The 27,735-nt window shown below is 38.1% G+C and overlaps 1 protein-coding gene across 2 annotated transcripts in view; it reads left to right on the top strand.

Moving 5' to 3' along the window:
* The window catches only part of PARP8 (poly(ADP-ribose) polymerase family member 8), a 122,739-nt gene extending 105,378 nt beyond the window's left edge, over window positions 1-17,361 (top strand). The window contains exons 16-26 of one of the 2 annotated variants that reach the window (XM_082074826.1): window positions 3,008-3,133; window positions 4,600-4,665; window positions 5,976-6,043; window positions 6,413-6,461; window positions 7,267-7,379; window positions 7,534-7,606; window positions 9,522-9,591; window positions 11,375-11,451; window positions 12,388-12,457; window positions 16,307-16,391; window positions 16,890-17,361. In XM_082074826.1, the coding sequence (XP_081930952.1) occupies window positions 3,008-3,133; window positions 4,600-4,665; window positions 5,976-6,043; window positions 6,413-6,461; window positions 7,267-7,379; window positions 7,534-7,606; window positions 9,522-9,591; window positions 11,375-11,451; window positions 12,388-12,457; window positions 16,307-16,391; window positions 16,890-16,992 (900 nt within the window). In that variant the 3' untranslated portion in view covers window positions 16,993-17,361. The remainder of the gene's footprint in view (window positions 1-3,007; window positions 3,134-4,599; window positions 4,666-5,975; window positions 6,044-6,412; window positions 6,462-7,266; window positions 7,380-7,533; window positions 7,607-9,521; window positions 9,592-11,374; window positions 11,452-12,387; window positions 12,458-16,306; window positions 16,392-16,889) is intronic. The other variant, XM_082074827.1, reaches the window with a different exon arrangement.
* The last annotated feature ends 10,374 nt before the right edge of the window (window positions 17,362-27,735 follow it).

Here is a 27,735-nt window from a genome sequence, read left to right as displayed (position 1 = left end):
TAATACAGTTAACCCGCATCATTGTTTTCTTTCATAATTATGTATGTGCCTTGAAACAAAGTATTTTAAACTATGTTTCCAAATCACCTTTTGATGTTAGATTACAGTAAATTCAAAAGTTAAAAGATCTTATGCTTAAGATCCTTTTAAGGATCTCACACCTTACGGAAAAGTACATTCCTCTCTGGTTTCATAGACATATGTCACTCACTGTACATTTACTTAGTAAACAACATGTTTTTTGGGGAAGAGCAAATGTTCAGTTAATTTTTAACTAGCATTAGTGTGTCTAGCCACTGGAAATAAAGTATTAATCTAAGTGCCTGTGCCTATGGGCATATCCTAAAAGGAAGGAACTTGCAGCAATATACACCATCTTCTTCACTTGAGAATATACCTGCAGTATCTGAACATCAGCTCTTCATCCGATGTCTGAAGACTATCAGATGGCTTTATTTGCAATATCTACCATGCCAGACATTGGGATACCTGTGTAATCTTGTAAAACATGGAGAGAGGTGTGCTGATGAAGCTCCACCTCTTCCTTGCTACCCTGGAGACTTCAGCTATGCGTTTCCGGGGAGCTAGAGTTTTATTTTTTTAATTCAGACACTTACATGGTACATTATGTATACATTTAGATACAAACTTACCTGGTAAATAACATGTACATTGTACATTAGGTACAAAAACTGATCTCTTGCCTCTCTTTTTAAATACAGCTGACAGGGGAGTTGGTCCTGGTTGGCTCTCACGCTATGTTTTATGTAGATATTGCTGCTGCAGGCATATGCAGAGCTTGCTCTAGATCTCTAGAGTGCCTCTACATCTACAGAGCTTTAACACGGAGTTCTGAATGATTACAACCTTAACAGTGCTTTAAAAAGATAAGAGGTTTTGAAAAAGGTCCTGTTGGACCTAGATGACTAAATTTTGCGTAGTCTCACTCTAGTGATAGCATTGCACCCAGCTCACTACATCTGATCTGGTTGAGTTCACATTCCTGTCTTCAGGAAAATTCAGTACTTTTAGGGTTTGATTAATGTGAGCAATTTTTGACTTTAGTTTAGGATAGTGTGAATCACAGCATAGACTACCATCACAGAGGATATTTCCTCCATTGATTATAAAGAGAGTCTAAGCTGACTAATCAGAGGTAGGTGTTTGCATTGTGAATCTCTACATTTTGTCAATTGAATCTTCCTCTGAATTATTTTGTATAGTGAAGGAGCCTAAATATAGGTTCCCATTATTAGAAATCACATCCTGTTTTTTTTCTGCTGTGCTTTCAGCTAGTTTCCTAAGGTATATTTTGTCACTCACAGTATTCTGATGACTCCTCCTTAAAAATAGTTGACTGTACTTTCTACAACTTTCAGGCCCAAACTAACCTTGCTTTATTGTAGTCATTTAGTCAAAGTGCCTGAAAATTAAATGCTTGATTTGTTGATAGTCCAGACTCCCTGTAAGAGTGTCTGAGAGACTCACGTCATAAGATGAAATTGTCTTTAGCAAGTGTTGTCTTGTCACCCTTGAAAATGTTCTAATCCTAACTTACGCGCTTTAGTACCTACTGTTTAGTTACAGTTGCAGGCCTGTTGCCTGACCTGGCTGTGTATGCAGACTCCTGCTGTCCTTTGCAAATGCTAATGCAGATGCCCTGTATTGAAACATCCATCACACTTAACAGGTGTTATGAACTGGAGAGAAATCAGAGTACCATGGAGGAATGAATAATTATTTAAATAACTTCATTTTTCAATATATGTGAGATGTTTCATAACTGGAACTAACAGAATATTTTTAAACTGATGGAGAAAATTGTCCATTCATGCTAAAGAAGCAGAGGAGGAGAATGGTAACAGTATGACTCACTGCAGCACAGCTCCTTTTCCCTTTCATCATGATTCTTATTTTCATTCTGCTTCTCTAAAGGACCATATATTTTTTTCCTCCAAATGATCAGATACAATGGCAGATATATAATAACTTCTAGAACAGCTTGAGCTGTGAGGTGAGATGAGATCTGATCTGTGTGAAGTCGTGGGAGGAACCAGGGATGCCTACTAAGTATGAGTCATCTCAGCTTTTCCTTTATTTCATGGAAAAGTTTGTTTTCACACAGGAATGTTTTCAGAAGTCACAGAAAAAAAAAATGGGGAAGTGAGCTAATTTGGAGCTACATTTTTATGTAGCAACTTTGGATTTCATTATGATCTGGATTTATGTTTCACAGCTGCCAGAAAGCTGCACTTTCTCTGTTTTGTGATTGTTGTGTTGTTCTGTATTTTTAACCTCTAAATTAAGAATTTTGAAACAATTAAAATAAATCTGTTGCTAAGTTGTGTATGTGCTTATGTGGATACATGCCTGTGTACAGATTACATGCATGATCTTATAGTGAGATCTTGGAAATCATATATATATTCAAAGCCATGTTGTATATCTGTACAATAGGATGGAGGGAAGAGGATCTCCCAGTGTGAGCTGTACAAATGACTGTTAAAGCACTGCACTGTTCTGGCTTTAGCAGAAGCAGTGTTTACAAGTGTTTCTATAATTACAGTCTTCAGGAGAACAGCAGAGAGTGGTACAGATTCATGAACCCTTTCTCGTTCCTGAGCACCATTTTTCACGGGCATCTGCTGTACAGAGGTACACAGACCCTGCACAACTTCATTCCTCTAGACAATGAATTTAATCCAGGAATTAGCACATGTGCACAAGAGAAAGCAAGACTGCAAACAGTTTCTTTGACATGATAATACATTTAGAACCAGATACTGGTCCTACTCGTGCACCTGGAATAATAAACCAGGGCTGAACCCAAAGCCTATTGCAGTCAATGGAGAAATTTGACTCCTAAACTATGTCCTGTGGATAAAATGGTTTAGGTAATACAGGTAACGATGAAATATGGTGTTAATATAATGTGTAAAAAAAAGGCAGACTGGAAGATACAGTATAAAAGTACATTTATTGTATAAAAATTTTTCTTTGTCCCTAGGTGGTTGATCTGTTAGTATCTATGTGTCGGTCTGCTTTAGAGTCACCTAGAAAAGTTGTCATTTTTGAGCCATATCCTTCTGTAGTTGATCCTAATGATCCTCAGATGCTGGCCTTTAACCCCAGGGTAAGTCGTTATCTTTCATTATGTCGTAGCTTGGTTTTAGTCACGTATGAGATTGCAAAGCAAAACCTTCTGAAGGAGTCTCCTTTACTATAAGAGTTACAGCTCCAGAATATAGCACAAGTGTGTGACTATTTTCAGAATTTTGTAGCTTTTTTAAATTGTCTCTGAGAAGGTATTTGAATATAAACTGTAAGTTACATTCGAAGTTGTGTTAAACCAAATAAATTCTTTTAGACTATAAATTATAGATGCAAAATTGTATATTCTTAGTGTCTTTTTCTCAGTGTACATATTGGACACGAAGAGAAAGATGGACTTTTGGAGGTGTAGGCCATGTAAACAGGCGGATTTCCGGTCCATCTTTTTATTCTTAAAGTGGTTATTGCTGTCATCTCATTTTCTCTTTGCAAACAATTGTGTCCTTAAATGTAATTTTATCAAACATTGACATAATAGTTTGAGTTTTATACAAGCATCTGTTTTGAAGTAGAGAATTCTGTTTGCACTACTTGCTCCTCAGGCTGCAAAATCTGCCTCTTGGGGAAGCCCTCAAGAAGCTGTGAACTCTTACATCTCTCTTGGGCTCTCCCCAAGGGCATAAATGAGAACTTTGGATATCCTGCATTGGGATGCATATAACTTTCTGAACAAAGGCCAGTTAGCAGTGGTTCTTCCTCAGGAAGTGGCGAGTGTGTTCTGTAGCAAGAAGGACTTGCCAGGAGGTGGTTGGAAGGGGGCTGATGAGGAGACAGCTAATCTGGTGGCTGGGCAAGGCATGAGTATGAAGCAGGTGAGGGAATACGAAAATCATCACACCAGAAAAGAAGTGGACAGAGCCTCTGGGCTGGCAGGGCCCACACCATGTCCTCCCAGCTTCTTGCCAGCATGGGCGAGGTGAAAGCCCATGGGCAGAAGTTGGTGAGACCCAAAGATGGGAAACAGTGAAGCTCCTGAAAGTGATGTGACATGTGGAGGTTGTGAAGCACAGCCTGTTAAGAGCACCCCCTCAGAGAAGGTGTAACCATCTGATGGCAGTTACCAAGCAGAAGGTAGGCAAAGATCAGGGTGAGGCAGAGAGGCAACTGAAGGACCTTTGATGTTTTATAGAGCTGTTAGCAAAGTAAACACATCTGTTTATTTAAAATCTATTTAGTCACTGCATTATTTAACTTAATAGCATGCTGTACAAATAACTGTTAAAACCTGTGTTTGTTGAAAAACTGAGCTAATTTTTTGAGTGTGTTGTAGATTCCAGTGAAATTCAAAGGAAAAACATCATAACAACATTTTTTCAGAGAATTTCCTGGACTATGAATGATAGAGTGTATGTGTGAGCTGGAAGGAAGCTATTGGTTAGAAATGTTTGAAAGGATTGGTTTGCTGAACATTCATCCTAGAGCTCAGGTTTTTGTAGAGCCAAAGACTAACCTTCTTTTAATTTATGTGCTTATTTTATGCTACATCAGAAGAAGAATTATGACCGAGTCATGAAGGCATTGGATAGTATCACTTCTATTAGAGAGATGACACAGGTAAGTTTAGAAATCTTTAACTAAGTTGATATTTCTAGAACTAGGAAGATATTTATATTATTTGCTTATGATGGGTGGAGAAGTCTATAGTATTATCTCTTTTCTATAGAGCTGCAATCATATTAAAATGTGTGTTAAAAATATCAAACCTAGAGTATCCATAATGGCAGCCAAATAAAAATAATGAAGTAGAATTCAGATTTTTTTGAGTTTCAGTAAGAGATAATAACAGCAGAATGGGACATTGTAATGAGATATTTAGCAACTGGTGCATTTCTGGAAATACCAAAGCCAAATTGGATCTTTTTTTTCCAAAGCAAAATAAATTGATTTTGTGACTGTGTTCTGAATGATAGCTTTATTTCTATTACACCAAAACACCTAATGAGCTAAGTATGGTTGAAGATTTGGAAGGTCAAGTCTCTTGGGGTTACTACCACAGGATTTCTCAATATTTACAGAGAGACAGAATATGTTTATTGTTGCACTTCCTTTCCCAAACAGCCCCGATTATTATAACTGGTTTTTAAGTCTCTACCATGTACCTTGCTTTTCCAGCTGCTGTATAAATGTATCCCCACAACCGTTTATAAATCTACTATATATGTATTTGTAAAGTATGTTAGGATTCTGGAATTAAGAACAAGGTATATAGGGAGGAGTAAAATAAATTCTAAATTTAAATTCACATGTTTGTTACTTTATGTAATATCTTGTAAACATTTAGAAAATCAGGTATTTCTGTTGCCTAAAATAATGTATTTTAGAAAGAAAAATAACCACCATTTTACTTTTTTTCTAAATGTTAATATAATTCTTGAACTGAAGAGTTTTAAAGGGATGCTTTGCAATGTGATTGAAATCAAGAAAGGTTTTCAAAGGGATTATAAGCTACTACAGTATTTTACTTTACTGGTTTACACCGTGAAACAATTGAAAAAGATGGAGAAGATTACTTTGGCCTATTTTGGGAGACTTAATTTCGTGAAATTCTAGTCCAGTATCTTAATCCAAGCGATGCCTTCTGCTGTTCTCCCGGAGATCACCAACGTTTACTACAATATACTCATTTTCGTGCTAATTATATGCTTATTATTTTACTCTGGGGTATATAATTGCTATATTAATTCTTGCTGTTGTCAAAACACATTTATAACTCTCTAATGCTAAATGTCATTAAAACTGTGATTTAAGCCTAATAATGAGTCCCTTGTATTTGTTTTAATAGATGAAATCATGGGCAATGTGACATATAAAATGTAACCTTGCGATTTCAACTAGAAATAAAGAATATAATTACTCTTTTCTAGGCACCTTACTTGGAAATAAAGAAGCAGATGGATAAACAAGACCCACTTGCACATCCTCTTCTACAATGGTACAAAATTGACTCACATGTGATGATAATTGTTAAACTACCAAGTTTAATGAATAGTCACATCACCAGTGTAATATGGTATAAGCTCATACTAAGAATTAACATCAGGGTTGACATTTGGAATGCAGTTGTTTCTGGACTGTTTCTGAACCTCATTCAGGCCCTCTGAAAACACTGGAAAGAATCAATCTTATTTGTACAACCTCTGATCTCATTTTCTAGTGAAGATTTGGTCTACTTTCTTCTGGTATTAACAGGTTCAAAGGCCTGCAGATGAGTGCTTTGTGGTGGCCATTCATAACACTATTTTAAGAAGAAAAGTTCTGTTTGATTACCATGTCTAATACATGTAATTGTTTCTTATTTTAGGGTTATTTCTAGTAATAGATCACATATTGTGAAGCTACCAGTGAACAGGGTAAGTGTCTGTGGGTTCCTTATTATTTTCTCATTTCTCATGACTCGTATTAGTATTTTAGGTGGGTGTTTCCTACCCAAATGTAGGTGTCTACATTCAGACTAATCACATGGACTCCATGAATAGACAAGAGAGATAAACAGGCAGTTTCAGGTTGTGACTCACAGAATCATGTTGCAAATATCTAAAATAGATGAAAGGAATAATGCTCAGAAAAAAAGCCTATTTGAGGTGAGTAGCTCAAATACAAGTGCCTCCCTTGTGGTCATCTGAGATTGGGTGAGAATAGCTTCACTATTTGTTACCATACAGAGTATTGATACAGAATTGTTCAGAAAGCAGTGCACACAAAAATGGTGTACCAGGAGATCCCCATATGAGTACACCTTAAAAAGGGTGTAGCTCTTGAATTTTAGAGAATCACTTCTGAGTGTGTGTGCTTCTGATCCTCTGATTAAGGGCATAGTAATCTGCAGCCTTTCAAATCTGAACCTTAATTCAAAGCCAGCTCTGATCAGAATACCATAATGGAATTGTTCAATTTAATTACTTTTCTAGAGCCATATTAGGCTGCAGTCTGTTTCAGAAACTTTCATATGTTTCATAAACTGAAAGACATTTTTACTGTTTGATTTCAGGTTAAAACTAGGGTAATGAGACTAATTTCAGCTTAGTTCATGTAGTTATGTAGATGCAGACATGTATTGTGTGAAACAGCATGGTATCTTAAGGACTATTATTATGGAAATGCAATGCTTTTGTGTTAATTGACTTCTTCTCACTTGTGGACTGTTACATTTTACAGCAACTAAAGTTTATGCACACTCCCCACCAGTTCCTACTTCTCAGCAGTCCACCAGCCAAAGAATCCAATTTCAGAGCTGCTAAAAGTCTCTACGGAAGTACCTTTGCATTTCAGTAAGTACATATATTCACATTAATCAAAGATCATGCTGCTTTTTGTTCTTACCGTTTGAGGTTTACAGCTGACAATTTCTTGTTTTAAAGGATTACCGATTTAATTTTGCATTTTACGCTGTGGATTTTAATACTTTCTTTTTCATTTTTTCAGTGGTTCACACATTGAAAATTGGCATTCCATCCTGAGGAACGGCTTAGTTGTTGCTTCCAATACGAGGCTGCAGGTAAGCTAAACAGATGTCAGCTAACCTGTGAATGCTTGATTACATACTGTCTTAGACAAGTTTTCAGGGGGTGTGGTGCTTGTAGTCATATAGGTGGAAAAAGGGGATGATTTCAGATACCCTCTTGTTTGATCGAAAAGGTACTTTTCTGATGCAATTAAAATGAAATAATATGTCTACTAAAATGGCTAGAAAATCCCAGTGCTGGAATCAGTGTTTCAATTTTATATTGCAGAACAGCACCTCCAGGAGGCTTAGCTCGGTACTGCACTAAAGAGGTTTTAGGATTAAAATTTAGAGCTACATAAACTATCACCATGTTGTCGGATCCAAGATTTACAGGAACTGGCTTTACAGCATCTTCTCTCCTCGTTTCCTTGGGAATGGAAATATGAGTGTACTGGCCAGGAGAGAGCTATTGCAAACTTCCTTTTGTTTTCTCAGACTGAAGTATCAGACCACTATTGCAGAGCAAAGGAGGCAGTACCAGAGGGATGGGGGAGCTGTAACTCAGAATATTTTAGCATCAGAGTTTTGACAGCTCTTCCCCACAGCTGAGTCCATGATACCTTGGAGGAGGATCACAGGGTGCTGCCTAAGGATTGGGGTACAGGAGACACTGAAAAAAAAGAAGTGGAAATCTCTACTATTCCTCTTAGTGGTTTGGGTACTTTTATTAGTACCCCTGGAAAAGGCTTCCCCACGAAAGCAGGATTTACACACCAAAATTCACCGACGTAATACTCTTTGTTTATGCTTATTTTTTGTTGAGGGTTGAGATACTAGGAACAGGAGGAAGCAGTAAAGCCATATTTTGTAAAAGTCATCATTTTAGATCTCTCACACACCTAGGGCATATACTGAGCCCAGTTCATCCTATTTACCCTACTACCAACCAGTCAGGAAAAATACCTGTTCACCAAAGATCCTATACCACACTGAAGGAGTGAAAGCATGTTTGCATGCTCCTGTGATAGTTCTGGCCAATTGCAGAGACAATGTAAACATCATTGGATCAGAGGAAAGAAATAAGGGTGAACATGACTCTGAAGCACAGTGGTCATAACGTCAGCTTGGGTGGGTGGTACCCTGGGTGCTCATTTGTGTTCCAATACACTTGGTGTTTTTTCTCTAATGGCTTTTCTACATAATGCAGTCAGTCCCTGGTGAAGAAATGAAACAGATACATCCCTCTTCCCAGACAAGAAAATGACTGCAGGGCTAATATAAAGTCCTCACTTCTGTTGCTTAGCCCAAGCTTCATGACATGGAACAGCGATGGTGAATAAGCGTCTTCCCTTTCCTCTGTTATTTTCAGGCAACTGGTAGATCTGTGGCTAAAGTGCAGTCCTGCAGTGATAGGATAAACATGCCTGAATTGGCTCAGACAAAAGCTTGATTGAACCCATTGCTCCAGTACTCAAGCCAAACTAGTGACTAAGTTTTTCTATAGCATATGACCAGTGTCATCACCATTTCTTCATTTCTTACATTAAAGAAGACAAAAGCAGCGACTGCTGCTTTTGATCCACAGAGGTAGGCTTAGGCTGTGCTACCTGCCAAGGTTTTCATGTGAGACAAAAGCTGAGCTTGCTCAGCCTTGTTAAGGCTGAGGTGTATTCAACCATGTACAGAAGCACCCTCTACAGTAATGTTAGATTTGAAAACAGAAAATGCAATTTTACATAGAAATCTGATGTAAAATTATGTTTGGGCCTGTTTCCAGAAAGTCCAGTATTTTAGTTGTATATTAGCGGCTTAATTTTTTTAAAGACTTCTTTGAACACCATTTATTACCAGGCAATAAGTTAGGGCAGTGGGGCCCGTGCTTATCTACATTGTGACCCATTAGCATTAGTATTATTTTGTCTAGATAATCAAATTAATCTTAAACAATCACTCTTCTCTTTTTCAGCTCCATGGTGCAATGTTTGGAAGTGGCATCTACCTTAGTCCATTGTCAAGCATATCATTTGGTTACTCAGGTGATATTTATAAATCACTCTAAAGCTGGAGAAATATAGGGGGGTATCTTGGTCTTAGTCTACTACTTTTCTTATCAGCTTCACTGTTTACAACACTTTATTAAATTTTATTTTTGTTGACCAAGATTTAGTTATTCAAAAAGATAAAATCTAAATTCCCTTATTAAATACCAGTTATCATTTTCCAGGGTGCTGAGTATCTTGAAACTGTACTTGAAACTAATAGTAGCTAATACTGGATGCTGTGTGTAATGGAGCATGTCTTGACTATGCAGCAGAAATCCAGCTTTGTGATTTTTTGTCATTACCTGCCTAAGTCCGTCTTAGCACTATCTACACATTCATGGGCTTTTACAACCTGATCTGACAAAAGCTCATCAGTAGACATGTTCAACTGTGTATATTTAAGATTATTCCCCAGTATCAACATGTCAGGATTACATAGAGTGTACAGGACAGTGTGTTTATTTTAGCATGAGAAAAGGAGAGAACATGATTTGTCCCACTAGTAAATCCAAAATTGACTCACGCAGAGTTTTTCTTGTAAGAATTAAATCATAAACAGAGGCATAATAGAAACAAGGTAAAATATGGTGACTTTTAGGTATGTTGTATTTGCAATTTTCTCGCATATGAAAGTGCTGGTGTAGTTGAAAGTGTGTTTGTGTACAAGTAGATATTTCTGAGAGTTTTATTTGTGATTTCTGATTTTCTAGTATTTTTAGGTAATGGCAAAATTCATTTTAAGAGCTCAGCATTTTTTGCTACTATTTTTTAAATTTCAATATCAACCATCTTTAAAGGCACTTCTAGTTTTTCAGAGATTATTCAAGTATGGAAGCTTATTAGGACTCAATAAAAATGCAGGGTGCAGTTTCATTATCTAACAAATTGCCCTTCTATTTGGACAGCACTGCTTTGTCAGTTTCAATGTGTTTTTTCTCATCTCTCTACCTTTCTTGGTCCCTTCCATCCAGTCTCCTCCAGAAAGAAGACCTGTGCAGTATATAACACTTGATGTCAATAAAAAGCACAGAGGAGTGATAGACTCCCTGTTCCTTCAAAGAGTTAAACTTCCCCATAATTCAGTCTGTCTGCAAACTGCCAAGAAAATGGGGTACTGGAAAGGCAAGGAAGCCTGTAGTAGCATGCAATATAGGAGTTTTATATAAACCAACATGATAAAAGAGATCTAGGGCACAAATGTATGTGTTTGGATTTCTGAGATGGAAATTGGATCCAATGTGGCTGACAACTTAATACTTTCACATGTAGATAAATTAATTAGACCAAGGCAGACTTTGAAACTTTAAGCAAAGTAACTACTCCTAACAATTAATTAATTACTTTCAATAAGTCTAAATAAAGTGTTAAAGGTTAGTATATGAAATTATTTATTTTACAATTCCCACCCACAGTAAATCAGACTGTTGCTTCAGCCTGAACAGTATCAGTTTGACTCAAGACGTATTGACATGCAACTCTGTTAAGTAACCACCTAGGAGCATTCCTGAGCTGAATTCAGTGACATTTAAGCTCATATTTTTCTGTTGTTGCAGCTACTTGATTCTAACTTGACTTTCCTAAGGTCTTTGCAGTACCTGTGGATGTACTGGTAATTTGCAGGATTAAATTGATATATTCTGTGACAAAGTTAACTAGCTTTTTGGGTGCCGTGCAAAGGACTGTGATTCCCATTGTGTTACCTGTTTCATTCTCCACAATTAACTTTTTTTATAATATTTATGTGCCAGGGAGTCTTACATGGCTTTAATATTCCTAGGGATGAACAAGAAGCAGCAGAAGGTGTCAGCTAAAGATGAACCAGCTTCAGGCAGTAAGGGCAGTAATGCATCACAGGTACAGTACATCAGCCATCTCTAGGAAGATCTATGATTTTATACTTGGGAACTTAATAGCTGAAAAGGAGGTAATATACCTTTTGTGAAAGCTAACAGTTTTATTTTATTAAAGAAATCAACAACTTCAGAGACTTCAAACATCAAATACAGCCCAACTAGTTTTACTAACAATTTGTGGAGTATAGTGCGGGTCTTGTGCCTTTCTTTTGCAAGCAGAATAATTTGAAAAGAGTATGAAAATGAAATATAGATTGCATTATGACCCTTAGCAGGCCTTTGCTTTCTGAGTTTTAGACTTGCAGAAGAACGATGCAAAAGGAATTGAGAGCAGTTATTGCTGGAAAATGAGTAGCACTTCATTTATAGCAAGTCAGGTTTTTCTTTTTTGTGATTTTTATATATTAAACCATTACAATTATTCTTTATCTAAAGTGAACTCATAGCATTCGTTTGTAGGGCTAAATTTTGAGAAATAAATCTAATACCTGTCTCCATAATTAACACTTAGAAATTACAGAATAATCTGGCTTTGGAAAGAGGTTGGTATGTAACAGCAGAAGCCCTCAGAAATGGGACAGCCAATAAAATATTAGGGTAGTGGTCAAAGAATTGGTGATGAAATGAATTTTTTTTTTTCTGCTATCAATTTGTTTATCAGTAACATTCTGATGTTTCTAATAATATTATTAATTCTATAATAGTTAGGAACTTTTCGTTCTAGATAAAGGTGTTCAAATCTGTCTTGCAATGAACCAAACAAATAGTATAATGTTTTTAGAAATTATTTTTCATTTAGAAATATAATAGAAGCAATTTAGAAACACTGCCTCTTTGTTCATTAATAAACCACTGAAAATAGAAGCCCTCTCTGTTACTTTTTCACTCAGTTTGTATTACTGCACTAATCCAGTTTTCTCATGTTTTTACATCTCAGTCACAGAAGAAAGGACAACAGTCACAATTTTTGCAAAGCCGTAACTTAAAATGCATAGCCTTATGTGAAGGTAAGCTGAATGCCCTTGAAAAATTGTTTTAGTCATGGACACAGTGTTACTGGATGCAAATCAGCGAGACCTTTAGTTCCAGTGTTGGTTGTTTTTAGGTAAGAGACTACTAGTAGGTGTGCAAATACTTGCTTAGTAGCTGGCTTTATCTTCCAGTACAGAACATTTCCCTCTTCAAACAAAATCTGTAACACATGCAGATTTTTAATGAAAGAACCATATGCACATAGCGACTGATTATCTGGCCTGTGTTTCAAATGTGTTCATATTCCTAAGCCATCAGGATAACCCAAGTCATGGCCTTTGGGAGCATTGATCTGCTGGAGGGTAGGAAGGCCATACAGAGGGATCTGGAGCAGCTGGATCGTTGGGCTGAGGCCAATTGTATGAGGTTTAACAAGGCCAAGTGCTGGGTCCTACACTTAGGTCACAACAACCCCATGCAGGGCTACAGGCTCAAGGAAGAGTGGCTGGAAAGCTGCCTGGCAGAGAGGGATCTGGGGGTGTTGATTGACAGCAGCTAAAGATGAACCAGCAGTGTGCCCATGTGCCCAAAAAGGCCAACAGCATCCTGGCTTGTATCAGGAATAGTGTGGCCAGCAGGACTAGAGAAGTGATTGTGCCACTGTACTCAGTACTGGTGAGGCCCCACCTTGAATCCTGTGTTCAGTTTTGGGCCCCTCATTATAAGAAAGACATTGAGGTGCTGGAGAGAGTGCAGAGGAGGTGACGAAGCTGCTGAGGGGCCTGGAGCACCAGTCTGATGAGGAGCAGCTGAGGGAACTGGGGCTGTTTAGCCTGGAGAAAAGGAGGCTGAGGGGAGACCTTATCACTGTCTACAACTACCTGAAAGGAGGTTGTAGCATGGAGGGTGCTGCTCTCTACCCCTGAGTAGCAAGTGATACGACAAGAGGAAATGGCCTCACATTGTGCCAGGGGAGGTTTAGATTGGATGATGGGAAAAATTTCTTCACAGAAAAGGTTGTCGGGCATTGGAACAGGCTGCCCAGGGAAGTGGTGGAGTCACCATCCCTGGAGGTGTTCAAAAGGCATTTAGGTGAGGGTCTTAGGGACCTGGTTTAGTGCTAGAGTTAGGTTAGGTTATGGTTGGACCTGATGATCCTGAGGGTCTCTTCCACCTGAAATGATTTTGTGATTCTATGATTCTTTATTTGAAACACTAACTTCCCACTTTCTAGCTCTTGACAAATGCATTAGACGCCTAAAAGTCAGAAAAAAATAGCTTTCCTATTGAATTTCCAAATAATTTTTCACTATTCATATTGTAACCAGTCTGTTCTATCTTGACTGCTTCAGAATTTCTGTGAAGTTAAATCCAGGGCGCGTGAGTACAGTCATTCTTGAAAGACTTGAGTGTTCTTTTAATAACTAATGAAACCTCAGCAGGTTTGAGAACAAAGAATTATGAAATTTGAGTAAGAATTGTACCAGTAATTGGTAATTAGCCTCATTGGCCAAAATAAAAGAAATTGTATTAAACGTAGTTTGCCCTTCATTTGGAGTATTTGTTTATTTTTAAAAGTAAAAATTAAGCCAGACAGTGGGAAATACGTTATTTCAAGACTGAAGCTTGAAGCTATATATGCTACTTTTTTATATATATATTTTATCAAATATTGATGTGAAATATTTAATATTATTAAGAAGATGTCAGTCAACATGAAAATGCAATACATAAGTTTAGTTCTAAAACTTTCAGAAGATATGAAATTAATCTAAAGTTTACTATAGTTTGCTTGGCCTTTAATGTCCAAATTTTCCAAATAAAAATTTCATCTTTCACCAGGACTTTTTCATTCATATCATTCTTTCTTTACATTTATTTATGGATTATTTATGTTATAAGGGTGAATTTTGAATATTTGATAAAATGTATTTTAGATCATTCATATACACTTCATTTTTCTGTGAAAAGGAATGTTAAGGGAAGGTGTTCAGTATAGATTTTGAATAAAATTAATTACAAAATATAAATATTTGTTAAGAATAACATTTGATGGAAGAAATAGTATAAAAATTGAATATGTATTTATTCATAGTAGTGTTAGACTAGATTAGACTACACTAGACTAGAATAGAATCAACTGTTACAGTTGAAAGGGACCTACAATGGTCATTTAGTCCAACTGCCTGACCAGTTCTGGGCTGATCAAAGGTTGAAGCATATTATTAAGGGCATATTCCAAGTGCCTCTTAAACACTGACAGGCTTGGGACATCAGGCACCTCTCCAAGAAGCCTCTTCCAGTATTTGACCACCGTCTTGGTGAATAAATGCCTCCTAATGTCCAATTTAAACTTCCCCTGGTGCAGTTTTGAACCAGTCCCATGTGTCCCGTCACTGTATAGCTGGAAAATTATCTCAGAACCCCCCTCTCCACCTCCCCTCTTCAGGAAGCTGTAGAGCAATGAGGTCGCCCCTCAGCCTCCATTTCTCCAAACGAGACAAGCCCAAAGTCCTCAGCTGCTCCTCACAGGACATTCCTTCAACCTTTTCACCAGCTTTGTTGCCCTCCTCTGGTCGCATTCAAGAACCTTCACATCTTACTTCAGTTGTGGGGCCCAGGGCTGCTCACAGTGCTCAAGGTGAGGCTTCACCAACACTGAATCCAGTAGGACAATTGCCTCTCCTGACCAGCTGATCATACCATGTTTGATGAACCCCAGCATGCACTTTGCCCTCTTGGCTGCCAGGGCAGACACTGCTGCTCATGTTGAGCTGCTGTTGACCAACACTCCCAGATCCCTTTCTGCAGGGCTGCTTTCCAGCCACTCATCTCCCAAGCTCTACTTGTGCTCGGCGTTACTCTGTCCTGGGTGCAGAATCTGGCGTTTGGACTTGTTAAATTTCATTACTTCCCAGTGCTCTCATCTACTGAGATCCCACTGCAAGGCATCTTGTCCCTCAAGAGAGTCAACAACACCTCCCAAGCTGGTATCATCAGCAAACTTGCAAATGGTGCATTCAACTCCTGCGTCCAGATCATTTATAAGTATGTGGAACAGCACTGGCCCTAGAATAGAGCCCTGAGGAACACCTGTGGTGACCAGTCACTAGCAGATGTAGCCACATTTCACTACAACCCTTCGAACTCTGCCCTTCAGCCAGTTCTTTACCCAGCGCACCATGAACCTGCTCATCTCACAGTTGGACAACTTGTCCAGAAGGATGCTGTTCAAATCCATTTGTAGAAATATTTTCAAATACAGATTGATGGTGTAGCTTCTACCTAGCAATAAAAAGATTTCTTTCCTGTGTTGTCCTCATTCTGTTACTAAACAACCTATCATCAAATACATTGCTGTTTTCTAAACAATGAGCAAGTTTTGGCAAGCTTTGTGATCCCCTCAAGTTGTAATTGCTAGGCTTAATTTTTTAAAATATTTTGTAGTAGTGCAAATACCAAATTTGTCATATCTCAGTTTCAGGCTTTGTCTTTAATATCTTATTTTTGGCTCAGCCATCATCAAACAGAAATAGATTTGTTCCAAAGGCTGACTAGTTGACTCAGGTCCTCCATAACAGCCCTATGACCATTTAAAATCAGTTTTTAATAAATACAATTTTGCATTGCAGTTAGCAGCTGTGTTCCATACACCGAGCATCTGTATTTTCTGGAAAATATAACATATTCTGGAAACAAGAATCAAGTTCATCTCCCTGTTTGTACTAGCAGCCAATTCAGAGGCTACCCCACACCACAGACATGCAGTAGAAAACTTCACGTTCCCAGAAGGCTATTTAAAGTGTATAAAAAAAGCAAATCTTTTAAAGGAGTATTTTTGGGGCATGTTTTCATCACTGTGAAATTTATTTTTTCCTTGATAGTGATAACTTCATCCGATCTGCACAAACATGGAGAGATATGGGTAGTTCCCAACACGGATCACGTGTGTACAAGATTTTTCTTTGTGTGAGTACAAAGTTTCTTTTAACATTCAATTTCTGTTCGTCATAGACCTTTTTGCCCATGTGCACTCCAACAGTTGTAACTGAAGTAGGTAGAAGATGTTTCTTACTAATTCTTTAAAGTATTGCTTCATTTTTTATCTGTCTCTGTACTTTTGTTAGGAAATGTATGAATAAGCTAATTACAAAGGTTTAGTAGATGTTTTCGTTTAGAATAAATGAATGGAGAGATAGTAATTTTTCACACTCTATAGCATTACCTCATCATGCAGTAGTCTATCCATGTATCGTAAAATATAATTTCTATTTGGCTTTATACGTTAAAGCTGAGGAATTCATTAAAGACTTCCTGCCTATGACGTAAACATTTTCCCTCTCACCTATGACACGTTAACACATAGAATAAGCACTCTTGATTATCAAATGAAGCAGAGTTTTGGATGTTTTTATGTAGATCAATAAAACACTAATTTGACTTTATTTTCTATACCTTTTTTTTTAGTTATGAAGATGGTCAAGTGGGTGATACAAGCATAAATACACAGGAACCAAGCATTCATAAAGAGATTCTTCGAGTCATTGGCAATCAAACCGCTACTGGTTAAAAGGACCACTCTTAAATAAATGTGATATGGAAGCCTTCCTCAGTCTCAAAGCTGGATTTTGAACTGAAGAAGATGCAAAAAACTAATTTATTATTATTCTAAGCAAATTAACCCTTTGAATACTTAATGTTTTCTTACTTAGTGTTTCTTATCTCATCAAAATACCTGAGATGGTATGAATTAGCAACTGTAGGGGTGCAAAGGCTATTAATATACTACACCTAATAATAATTAAACAGGCATTTGGGTTGCTCACAATAAACAGATTTTAAAAAGGAGTTTTGTGCCGATATTTTTATATTAAATTTCAGTTGGAGGTTTTAGTACTGTATATTGGTATTTTAAATTTAGAATGACTGAATTATAAGTGAGGGGGAAGATTTTATGGCAAAGCACCTGTATTATGCAGGATACTTTGCAATCAGTAAAATATTCTCGTATTTATCACAATAAAAGGTTGTCTGGAAAATGTCAAATTAAAGAGGTTGCTTACCTGCAGCTATCTTTGATTCATTTTATTTTACACAAATGCAGCTAGGATTTAGAGTCAAAGGTTAAAGCAACCATTTATTTTTATTTAATGAGTGAGAGAAAGCAAAAAGTAACTAATGTGATGGTATATGTCCAGTTTTCTTTATCTTCTCTGGAAACACTACCTTATCCATTAAGCAGCTCAACTGCATTTTTTTAATTACAGAAGCCTAGCAAACATCTGGAAATCCTGAAGCTGCTAACTTCCTTTTTACAAATTTTTTTTTTATATACTAGATTTTATAGTTTCTTTAGATCAACAATGTTCTTTAATGTTTTCATCTTAATTTCTGTGAAACGGCTCTGTGCTTAAATTTAGCCACATATTTAAAAGTATGTGCTGAATTAAGGCTTTTACATTATTGAGTTGATTATTGGTACATCAGAAAATACAAATGCAAAATTTTACTGCTTTTCTCTTGGTGAAATATTTTTATTAATTTATTCCTAGGGGAAAACAAGCCAATTAAAATCTGTCCTTTAAATTAGCAACTGTTTTTTCCAAGCGGGCATGATAGCAACCCTAGGTAGGGAGGGACCCAGTCTCCAAGGCATAAAGCCTGATGAGTGCCCTTGGCAGCCCTCGTGGTAGCTATCCTGAAGCATCAGCCACACCCTTGAATATGGAGAGCAGTTCAATGGACCAATCTGTGCAACTATTATAGTCCACCTCAGAACTGAATCCCCTATTATGTTATTTTCATACTAAAGATACTGAAAAGCCAAATGACAGCACAACAGGGCACAGGCGTGTTTGTTTCTTTTAAACAGAACTTGCATTACATGTGCTGTAATGGATGATTCCTTCTTTCTAGTTCAAGCTACACTCCCTTATTACTTGCTGCGGTTGAAGTACCCTTCAAGTAAAATAGTGTTATTTGGCGTAGGAGCTCATACTTGGAGATGTATTTAAGCATTCCAGACTTCTTTACTGGGGACTTCAGTTTTTCTGGGTTCACACCCAGATTTGTAAAGCAAATCTGGTTTTCAAATCCCCGTTTTGCTATTGGATTTCTTTTGACTTTCACCACGATTTTGTGGATTCCTAACTTGAGAATCACTACTCTAATTGTTATGTTTTGAGTTGGGGCACAGGTTAACTTCTTGAAACAAAGAGGATTCCTGAAATTTATCTGTCTGTGTAAGGTCTGCCTTAGGTTGTGTAACTGCACAAGATCAGCATAATTCAGAAGCTGAGCTGAAAGCCCAGAATAACCATCTCCATAATTTACCATGCTGTATGTGTCTGAATCACTTTGTTTTGCAGAACAAAAAGAAACTAGGAAGCAAGTCCACAAAGATATCCTACGTTGACTTGCTCGGCTGATAGTCCACCACCCTGGGAAGCCCCCTCAAAAAACTAGGAGAAAATAAAGGTGACCATGAGTGAACTGGAGAAGCCAAGTAAGCAATCATCTTCCCCATCCCACCACGCTGTAGCAGTGTCACAAGTGAACTCCTTGAAGGAAGAAACTTGGAATGTAGCTATGGCAGTGACAGCCTTGGTTTACATGGTGGGTCATGATACTGGCCATACACGATGCTGTCGTAAGTACAACCACTGGAAAGAGGAGGGAAAATACATCTCTACCAAATTCTAAGACTGCTCAGAGGTTTATTTTAAATAGATGAGCAGGAGGAAGGGACAGTGCGGAGGAAACCAAGGCTCTAAGGTATATGGAGGCCTTGCTGTTGTAAGGTGCCCACTTCAGGGCATTACCCACTGAGGCGAGTGGCTTAGGCATGAGGGAGAAGGGGGGTAGCCAAGAGTACAAGGCAGAATGTGGTGAGTGCAGACATTACAAAGTGGGAGAGGGAAAAAGTCTTCAGGGAGAAAGCTCTGAAGGAATGAGGGGGTTGCTGGTAAGAAAATAAATTTCAAAATTAAAAAAAAAAAAAAAAAAAAAAAGAAGGAGACACCTAATGTTAGCAGCTCAGCTCCCACACAGTGTAGAGGAGGAAAAGGGACTGGGAGAACGAAGCTGCACTGGATTAAATGCAAATGGATTAAACTAAAATTTACTTGCTACACTGTCACTTTACTTGCTACTGTCACTGTTTTCTTTAGCCAAAATATTAATGAGAAAGTTCTTCTAAGGTGTTACGTTATCTTTAGGTGAACGTTAGTCTTCAAATCATTTAACAAAGTGTTAGTACTTGTAGTTTTTAAAAGGTGAGGGGAAAGAGGGAGGTTAAGGTCTGTTACTCAAAAATAAATAGCCCTTCTATAGCAAACTTCAAAGCTGGAACAAAGACTTTATCACCATTAACTGAAATGAAAAAGCCAAAGGATGAGATTTTCTTTGAAGGATTTTTCCTTCATGGTTTTGTCCAAGGATGGAAGTTGCATATTGCCAAATTCTTCCAAATGCCCACATTTACATGAATTCCAGGGGATGAAAAATAAAAAGCCAGGGTCATCTGAGCAAAGGCCTTATGTTTTCCATAAAGCCCTTGCATTTGCCTTCCTCTGTTATCATGCACATGTATTGTTGATAGACCAGTCTTTGTAACTCCCATTGTAAAGATGTAGGCTTTTCACATATAGCTTTTAATGACAGAAAATAGAGCCCCAGGCTCTACTATCTCACCTGGTAGAAATCTCAATAAAGCCATAGCTATTGATCTGTGACCATCTCCAGCACAGAGCAACAGAGGGAATTAATGTGAAAGAACTTTCTAACTTTTTCCTACATCCCACAACAAGTTACAAGCCCTCAAACAGGGAAGGTATGACAGAAAAATTATATTTACTGTAGTGTTGCACCCTAATTATGAATTGCCATATTTATACTTCTGAATATTTTAACCATTAAGAAAAGAATCCTAAAAGATATTTGAGATTCAGGCAGATATTTAACATTCAAAGGGTTAAGCAATTTATCTTCTCCTGTTATATGAATCAGCATAGCTGTATTTTCTTCAGCAGTGCTACACTGTTTTGATCACCTGAGCCTTTGACTCCGTATTACTTATCATAAAATGACCAGTTTGTATAATATTGTGCTTAATATTTTACAGGAACTAGTTGATGACACTGGAATTGTTTATGCTTGTATTTTTCTCTAAAGCCCTTGAAAAACTGTTATGGATGCTGTATAATTTTAATATTATAGCTGTTGGTACTAAGAAATGCTTCTGATGAATAATGCTAAGATTATGCTTTCGTTAATACAAATATAAGATCACTCCAAATGAAGACTTCGTGCTTAGATCATACTTTGCTTCTAAACCACTACCTACCATGGAAATAATTAGCGTACTTTCAACATAGACAAGTACAAAGTGAAAAAAACCAAAACACACACACAAGAAAGAGAGACAACTGAATGTGGAGATTCATGGTTTAAAAGGAAACGCTTAAAAAAACCTGAACAAATATAAAAACAGTATCTAGTTACTTAAGCATTGTATTAATTTAGATGGATTTCTTGGCTCTGGAAAATGTAAGTCAGGTACAAAGACTATGAGCCATTGCTGACAGGAAGGTTGTGCTTTGGGAGCAAAAGCGCTCTGTAATCTTAGCATTTTCACAACAGAGAGCTTTGGGGCCTGATCCTGCACTGTGCCCAGCAGCCACTGGAGGTGCTGAGGATCAGGCTTTTGAATAAACATTGGTGTTTTTTGTAGTAGTCACTCCTCACTCTCATGGTAAGTCTTTTTAGGAGCTGCTGAGGCGAGGGCGTGTTGCCACAGGGTCAGTGTGCAGACTCCTGCATGTCGCCTGATCTGTAGCCCCAGTCGGGTCTCGGCTTCTCCTGGGCTTTGTGATGGCAGGACAGCAGCCACGGGGGAGCGGGGCGCGGGGCAGAACAGGCTGTGAGGGCCCCGGCAGAGGGAGCTGAGCTTTGCAAGGCTCCTGCAAGCACCGGGTGGCATCTCTACTACCTGCCAGTGCTGTGGGCAGCGTGGTGGCAGTGCTGTGGTCAGCATGGTGGCAGTGCTGCAGGGCCCAGCTGGCATTGGCCACACAGCCACTTGTCCCTTGGGGCACGCAGGAGCCTGCAGCGCTTTATTTGCAAACACCAAGGCGTTAATTGGGTGTCCTGCTCAATTTTGTTACAGACACTACCTCAAGGTGAAAGATGAGCCTGTTGACTAAACTGAGCAAGGTCTTTTGTTTGCAGAGCAGTAAAATACGTGCAGGGCTGAAGGCTGTTCAGAAAGGATCTTGAGTCTAGTCAGCCAGGGCTGTGACAATAATTAAATTTATTCTGTAAAATGCTCAGGAGTGGAGGGGGATTTGTAATTCATAAGGGGATAAATAAAAAAAAAGGGAAGATTTACTCCAAGCACAGTGGTGTTCTGTGTGCACGGTGTCCTATAAAATGCACAAGGATGTCGCCAATAGTTTGAATTCCCGGATTTGGGGTTGGAAACGCCAGATCCAAAAGCACAGAACTCCTCTGTCTGTTCCTGGGTGGCAGTTCTGTACCCTGCCTGCCGGCCACCAACACCAACGGGGACTATAAAATACCTTGAGCTGCTGTTTTGTAGCATTTTGATTGTGTTGCTTCTGCTAAGTTTGAGTCTGCCGCAGAACAGCTACGATGTTAATTACTACCCACTACACTTTGCATTGGGATTTTGTATGCATACTAGGTATAAGACTTTTGTAAGAAAAAAAATAAATTCAAGTAGTTTTTAGCTGAACATATCTAGCCTGCGAAAAACCTGCTGAAAAATAGATTACATTAAACATGTACCAGCAAGTCAGTAAAAATAGTCCTTATACAGACTCATTCAGTATAATTTAATGTACTAAAAATAATTTTTGAATTTACCCAGTATGTATTGTATCTTTGAATCTTAAGAAGCAGCCACTCCTTTATGTAAACATAAAATATGCCTATGTTTCTTTTAACTCTGCCTTTGTTTCTCTGAATAAATTTATTAAATTCTGTGCACAAAATAGTACTGCAGCCTGCTATTTAGCCTATGGTGCCTTAGAGTTACTACAAATATTTGACAAAATGTACATAATGTAAATACTGCCAGAAGATCACTAAGGCCAAATATTTTCTCTATTCACTTTTTACTGCACTTGCTTTCTATTGCTATTTAAGCCTCTTTTATCCAGCTTTGTAACAGTTATAACATTCTAGCCAATGTAAATGTTTACTTTCAATAAATCAGAATTTGTTCAACAAGTACTGTGCATTTGGGCACTATTTTGAGAACTCTGTTCAAAGTTAAAACAGTCTTCGAAGAATTAAACTGTGTCTGAAGCAGTTTCTTGACTTTTGCTAATCTCAACGACATCTAAAGATCATGCCATGCTTTTACACATATTGGAGTAAAATTTTTCTGCAGTCATCTTTTTAAAAACACTTAGATGAACAGTAAAACCAGATTTCAATGTTGTGTTTTTCTGAATGGGTTACACAACTGGTTCAAAACAGAGATATTGGAATTAAAACGGTATTTTGCGTATACAGTATCATAAAATGCATAAAGATGTCTCAGATGCATTTTGTAATTGCTTTTAAAGAAGAAATCCTCTTTTTCAATAAAGCTGGTTTCATCCTGAAAACACAGCAAGTATATGACAAACTATGTTGTACTTTAATGTGGGTATGTTTAAAGTATAAGTGCACATCTGCAGCTCATAAAATATGCAGACGTTTGTGGGACTGGTTATTAATTCAGTGAGTGTACTGTTTTTTTCACTGCCTATGAGCTCATTTTAATTATATGGCTTGATATTACCTTGTATCTTTTGAAAGCTTTAGCTTTTGCTTTGTTAAATTTATTATTTTGTTATTTTAAATTTTGGATTGGAAAGGTCAAAGTAGTAGTATTCTTTTGAATGCTGTTAGGTGTTTTACACAAATATAACTATGTGAGAAAGGAAAAAAATACATTGTTGCTACCCTAAATGACTGATAATTTGCCTTTCATTAGAAGCATGCAGACTGGAGGTTGAATTCTAAAATGGAAAAGATATCCAATATTTTGGGAATCTTAAATTTGGAAGAAACAGTACCTTCCAAGCTTGCAAAACAAGATCAGAGTCAGTAGTGAAATCTCAGACCCCACTAAAACGAGTACCCAGAGATGCCAAGAGCAACAGGATTTATACCAGCTTTGGCTTAACTGCTGCTCCAAGTCTCTGCATTGCAGGCTCTCTATATACCCATCAATAGTCAATTTTCTGTTGAGAAAGTTTGCGGCATATTGAATTCATCTGTTCCATAGTTCAGTGTGGGACCCAAGAGATTAATAATCCAAACCTTATTGACAGCAATACAACATTATTGCTATAGACCAGAGCTGCTTTCAAATGTTGTCTTCTGGACAGGAGGAAGAGCAGAAAATCTTATAACAAAATATCTTATAGCCATTGGAAAAAGTAGGTGCTGCATTCATTAAAGTGTGTTTGCACACGTGACCAACTTCCTTTTGTTGTGGATTGCTGTGCAGTGCAGATTGCAGCAAATAATTTTGCACAGGTCACACAGCCTGGGTCCCCTCCGAGACGGATTTGTCCGCCTGAAATATTGGAAGGCTGTTTAGATAGAGCTGTATTGAATGAATGAAGTCAACAGCAGCTGAGGGACACAACTTTGCTGTGTCCTAGCTCTCAGCATAGTTCAAGCTCCTAAGTTACTAGAGAGAAAAAAGTCTTAAGGAATATAACAAAGGCTTACTTTAGGGCTCCATGCCTTGCAAAAGCCTAGTGTCAAAACAGGTGAAAAAGAGGAACAGCGCATGGGGGAAAAAAAAAAAAAAAAAAAAGAAAAACAAGACACCACAACAATACTTTTTAACTTGGCATTTTTTTATCACAGAATCACAGAATGTTAGGGATTGGAAAGGACCTCAAAAGATCATCTTGTCCAATCCCCCCACCAGAGCAGGAACACCTAGGTGCGGTTACACAGGAAGGTGTCCAGGCAAGTTTTGAATGTCCCCAGAGAAGGAGACTCCACAACCCCCAGGGCAGCCTGTTCCAGTGTCTGTCACCCTCACTGAGAAGTTTCTTCTCTCATTTAAGTGGAAACTCCTGTGTTCAGTTTTTACCCGTTACCCCTTGTCTTGTCATTGGTTGTCACCAAGAAGAGCCTGGCTCCATCCTCGTGACACTCACCCTTTATATATTTGTAAACGTTTATATATGTGTAAAGGTCACCCCTCAGCCTCCTCCAAGCTAAGGAGACTCAGCTCCCTCAGCCTTTCCTCATAAGGGAGATGCTCCACTCCCTTAGTCATCTTCGTTGCTCTGCACCAGACTGTCTCCAGCAGTTCCATGTTCTTCCTGAACTGAGGGGCCCAGAACTGGACATGATATTCCAAGTGTGATCTCACCACGGCAAAGTAGAGGGGAAGGAGAACCTCTCTCGACCTTCTCACCACCCCCCTTCTAATACACCCCAGGATGCCATTGGTCTTCTTTGCCACAAGGGCACAGTGCTGGCTCATGGTCATCCTGCTGTCCACCAGGACCCGCAGGTCCCTTTCCCCTGCACTGCTCTCTAAGTATCGATTCACCTAACAGCTCCCTCAGGATTATGTTCTTAAAAGTTGCAAATATTTTCCATTCGTATTTGTGGGAGAGAAGTGTAATTCAACACACAGAAACTGAAGCCTCTCAACAGGGCAGAAGACCCTTTTAATAGCAGCATTGAATGTAGTGAGCCCCTGTGCAAGGCATCAGCTATTGGATTTCAGCCAGTTCCACAAAACTGACATTTTGCAAAATGCTGAAGTGGTGGGAATAACACCAGGAGCAGGAGCAGTGACTGCTGCAGAAGCAAGAGCAGCACAAGTCTCAAGAGATCGTGTCTGGAAAAAAATACAGGAACTCCCGGCTTAAGATTTGCTCAACAAAAGCCAGAGCTTATCATCAGCAAAGCAATTCTAATTTGTAGCTTTTAAAGAGAAAGCTTTCCATTGTTTGGGAGAAATGAGGAAAGAAAAAAAACTTAGTTTTCTTCAACCTGCTGTTGTGTAGCTGTGTAACTCAGTCTAATAGCACACTTGGGGCAATGTCCTGCTGTACTTGCATGTAGCAGGCTTACTTAGAGCAGTAGCAACTTTCTTACAGATCTCAAGCAGAATGAGGAATGGCTCAGTTAGTTTGCAGATCCTTGGAGTCTCTATTGTATTTTATTTACATATTCTGATGGAATCTGTACAGGTAAAACAATACAGAAAAGGAATAAGTGGCTGATGCTTTCCTTACTGTTTTTCAGTTCTGATCAGGTTATTCTTCCCATGTGAGCCGTTGAGCAATTTTGCTGACTGTTACAGAAAAATATCTTGCTCCCCCCTTCTCTCCTAAACACAAAGAGCCTGGGGCTTGGGGGGATTTCTGCTCACAACCATCTGCCAAGGTTGATTCAGCATGAGTAAGTTTGAGGATGAGAGGAGTCAGAGCCCAGGCTAATTTAAATATATATGTTAGTGTATATATGTAAGTATATATTTAAATGTAAATCTATTTCCATGTACATATATGAATGTAAATTGAAACAGTTCTATTGACTCAAAACAAATGATCAGGACATCATCACTTAGAACACTCTTGACAAATGCAGTGTGTTGCAAATAAAGCTTTTAACTACCCTAATATGGTAGGTTTTGGTAGATCTGACTTGCTCTCTTTTTGGCAATGACATATTTTGCTAGAGGTTTTTAAATTCTTGCCCATGGGGAGTTTCAAGTGGCCAGTCATGCCTCCTCTGTATGTGCTACGGCATAGCTGGCATATTGCTCTTCATGCAATATTCCGTCTATGTGAAATTGTATTATTCCACTATTTGGCTCTTTATTATCTTCTGAAAACTTAGATTTCATGCTTGCCATGCTAATCAGTAGGACATAAATATCAGAAAGCTCAAGTCTGTTCTGTGGCTGCTGAGCTGCTCCTACTTGTATCATATTTTTCTCTGCTTAAAAAGCATCTTGATTTATGGCTATTATTTGTGAAGGAAGCACCAAGGTCTCCCTTACTACTTGATCATTTAGTATCAGCCTTCCTTCAAGTTCCTTCAGATACTGTGTATCTTGGACCTTTGCATCTTTTTTTCATCTGCATCTCTTGACAGTGGCATTTGGCCTGTTTCATGTCCCAGTTATAAAGGACTTTGCGTGGCTGCTAAACAACTTGCTAAAGCTGGCGCTTCTCCCTTTCTGATAGCCTGGCTTGTCTTCTTTATCCAGTTCTTTTTGTTTTGTTTTGGGTTTTTTTGGTTGTTTTTAAGTCTTCAGTAGTCTCTTCCACTACCAAAAAGCTGTGTAAAAAAGAGAAGACTTGGTGGGGAAACAGCCATTTTGCTGTTTGTTATGTTGTTCAATGACGTCACATTCTGTACAGCTATGCTGTGACTTGAATTTCTAATCCATTGCAATTCTCTTCCTCGTCACACTTTTGCTCTCACAGCTAGCCTTTAGAAAAGCATCAAATATTAGCATTAAAGTGCAATACTCATGATATTTCTGTTAAAATGCAAAAATGTGCAGCCACAAATAATAAAAAAGTATTGAAATTACAGTCCTACAATATGAAAAGCATGTGTACAAACTATTAACTTATACTTGAGAACAAGAATGTGTGGCTGAAAGAGTATGCCAAAAAGGATGTTGTTAAAAGTGAAGGAGTTTTATGTACACAATTTCCTCTCATAATTCCCTTTCATCTGAGCAAGATGAGCAGTGTAATTTTAAAATACTCCCTACCTGTACTTCTGGCTATATCTTTAAATAGAGTTCAGGTTGGATTGCCGGTCATTCCTTCCCAGATTCTTCTTTCCCCGCGTTGTTCTTGTTGGGGGTCTTAGATACTTTAAGGTATGTTATTGATCTCCTAGAGTATTCTGCTTGAACAATTTCCAAATCGGTTTGAAATGGGCTTTTCAATCTGTAAGGTACCATATGCATTTGCTTTCTTTCTACGGAGATTTTTATGTTTGTAAACCCCAAGCCCATTTACTTGAATCAAATTTTTCCTCAGAGAATTGAAAAATTTGATCGCATGTGTTTATGGGATTGATTATGAAAATTTTTCCTTGTTTCTTTGGAAGTGGAGTTTCCACGGCCTGGGCAGCAGATGTTCAGTGTAGTGCAACAATTTATGATTTGGTGCAAATGAGGACTGATTTTGGTTTTAGCTTTTAGAATATCATTGACCCATTGGATAAGGCTAAAAATTCTGGCTGTTCTAACTCTATTATCTATAAATGATATTACTTTGTATAAACTGTTCGTTTA

The sequence above is a fragment of the Streptopelia decaocto genome (assembly GCF_964273445.1).
Source record: "Streptopelia decaocto genome assembly, chromosome: Z".
In the NCBI taxonomy this organism is placed as follows: Eukaryota; Metazoa; Chordata; class Aves; order Columbiformes; family Columbidae; genus Streptopelia; species Streptopelia decaocto.
Note: the sequence above shows the minus strand (reverse complement) of the source record. Positions and strands in the feature narration are given on the sequence as shown.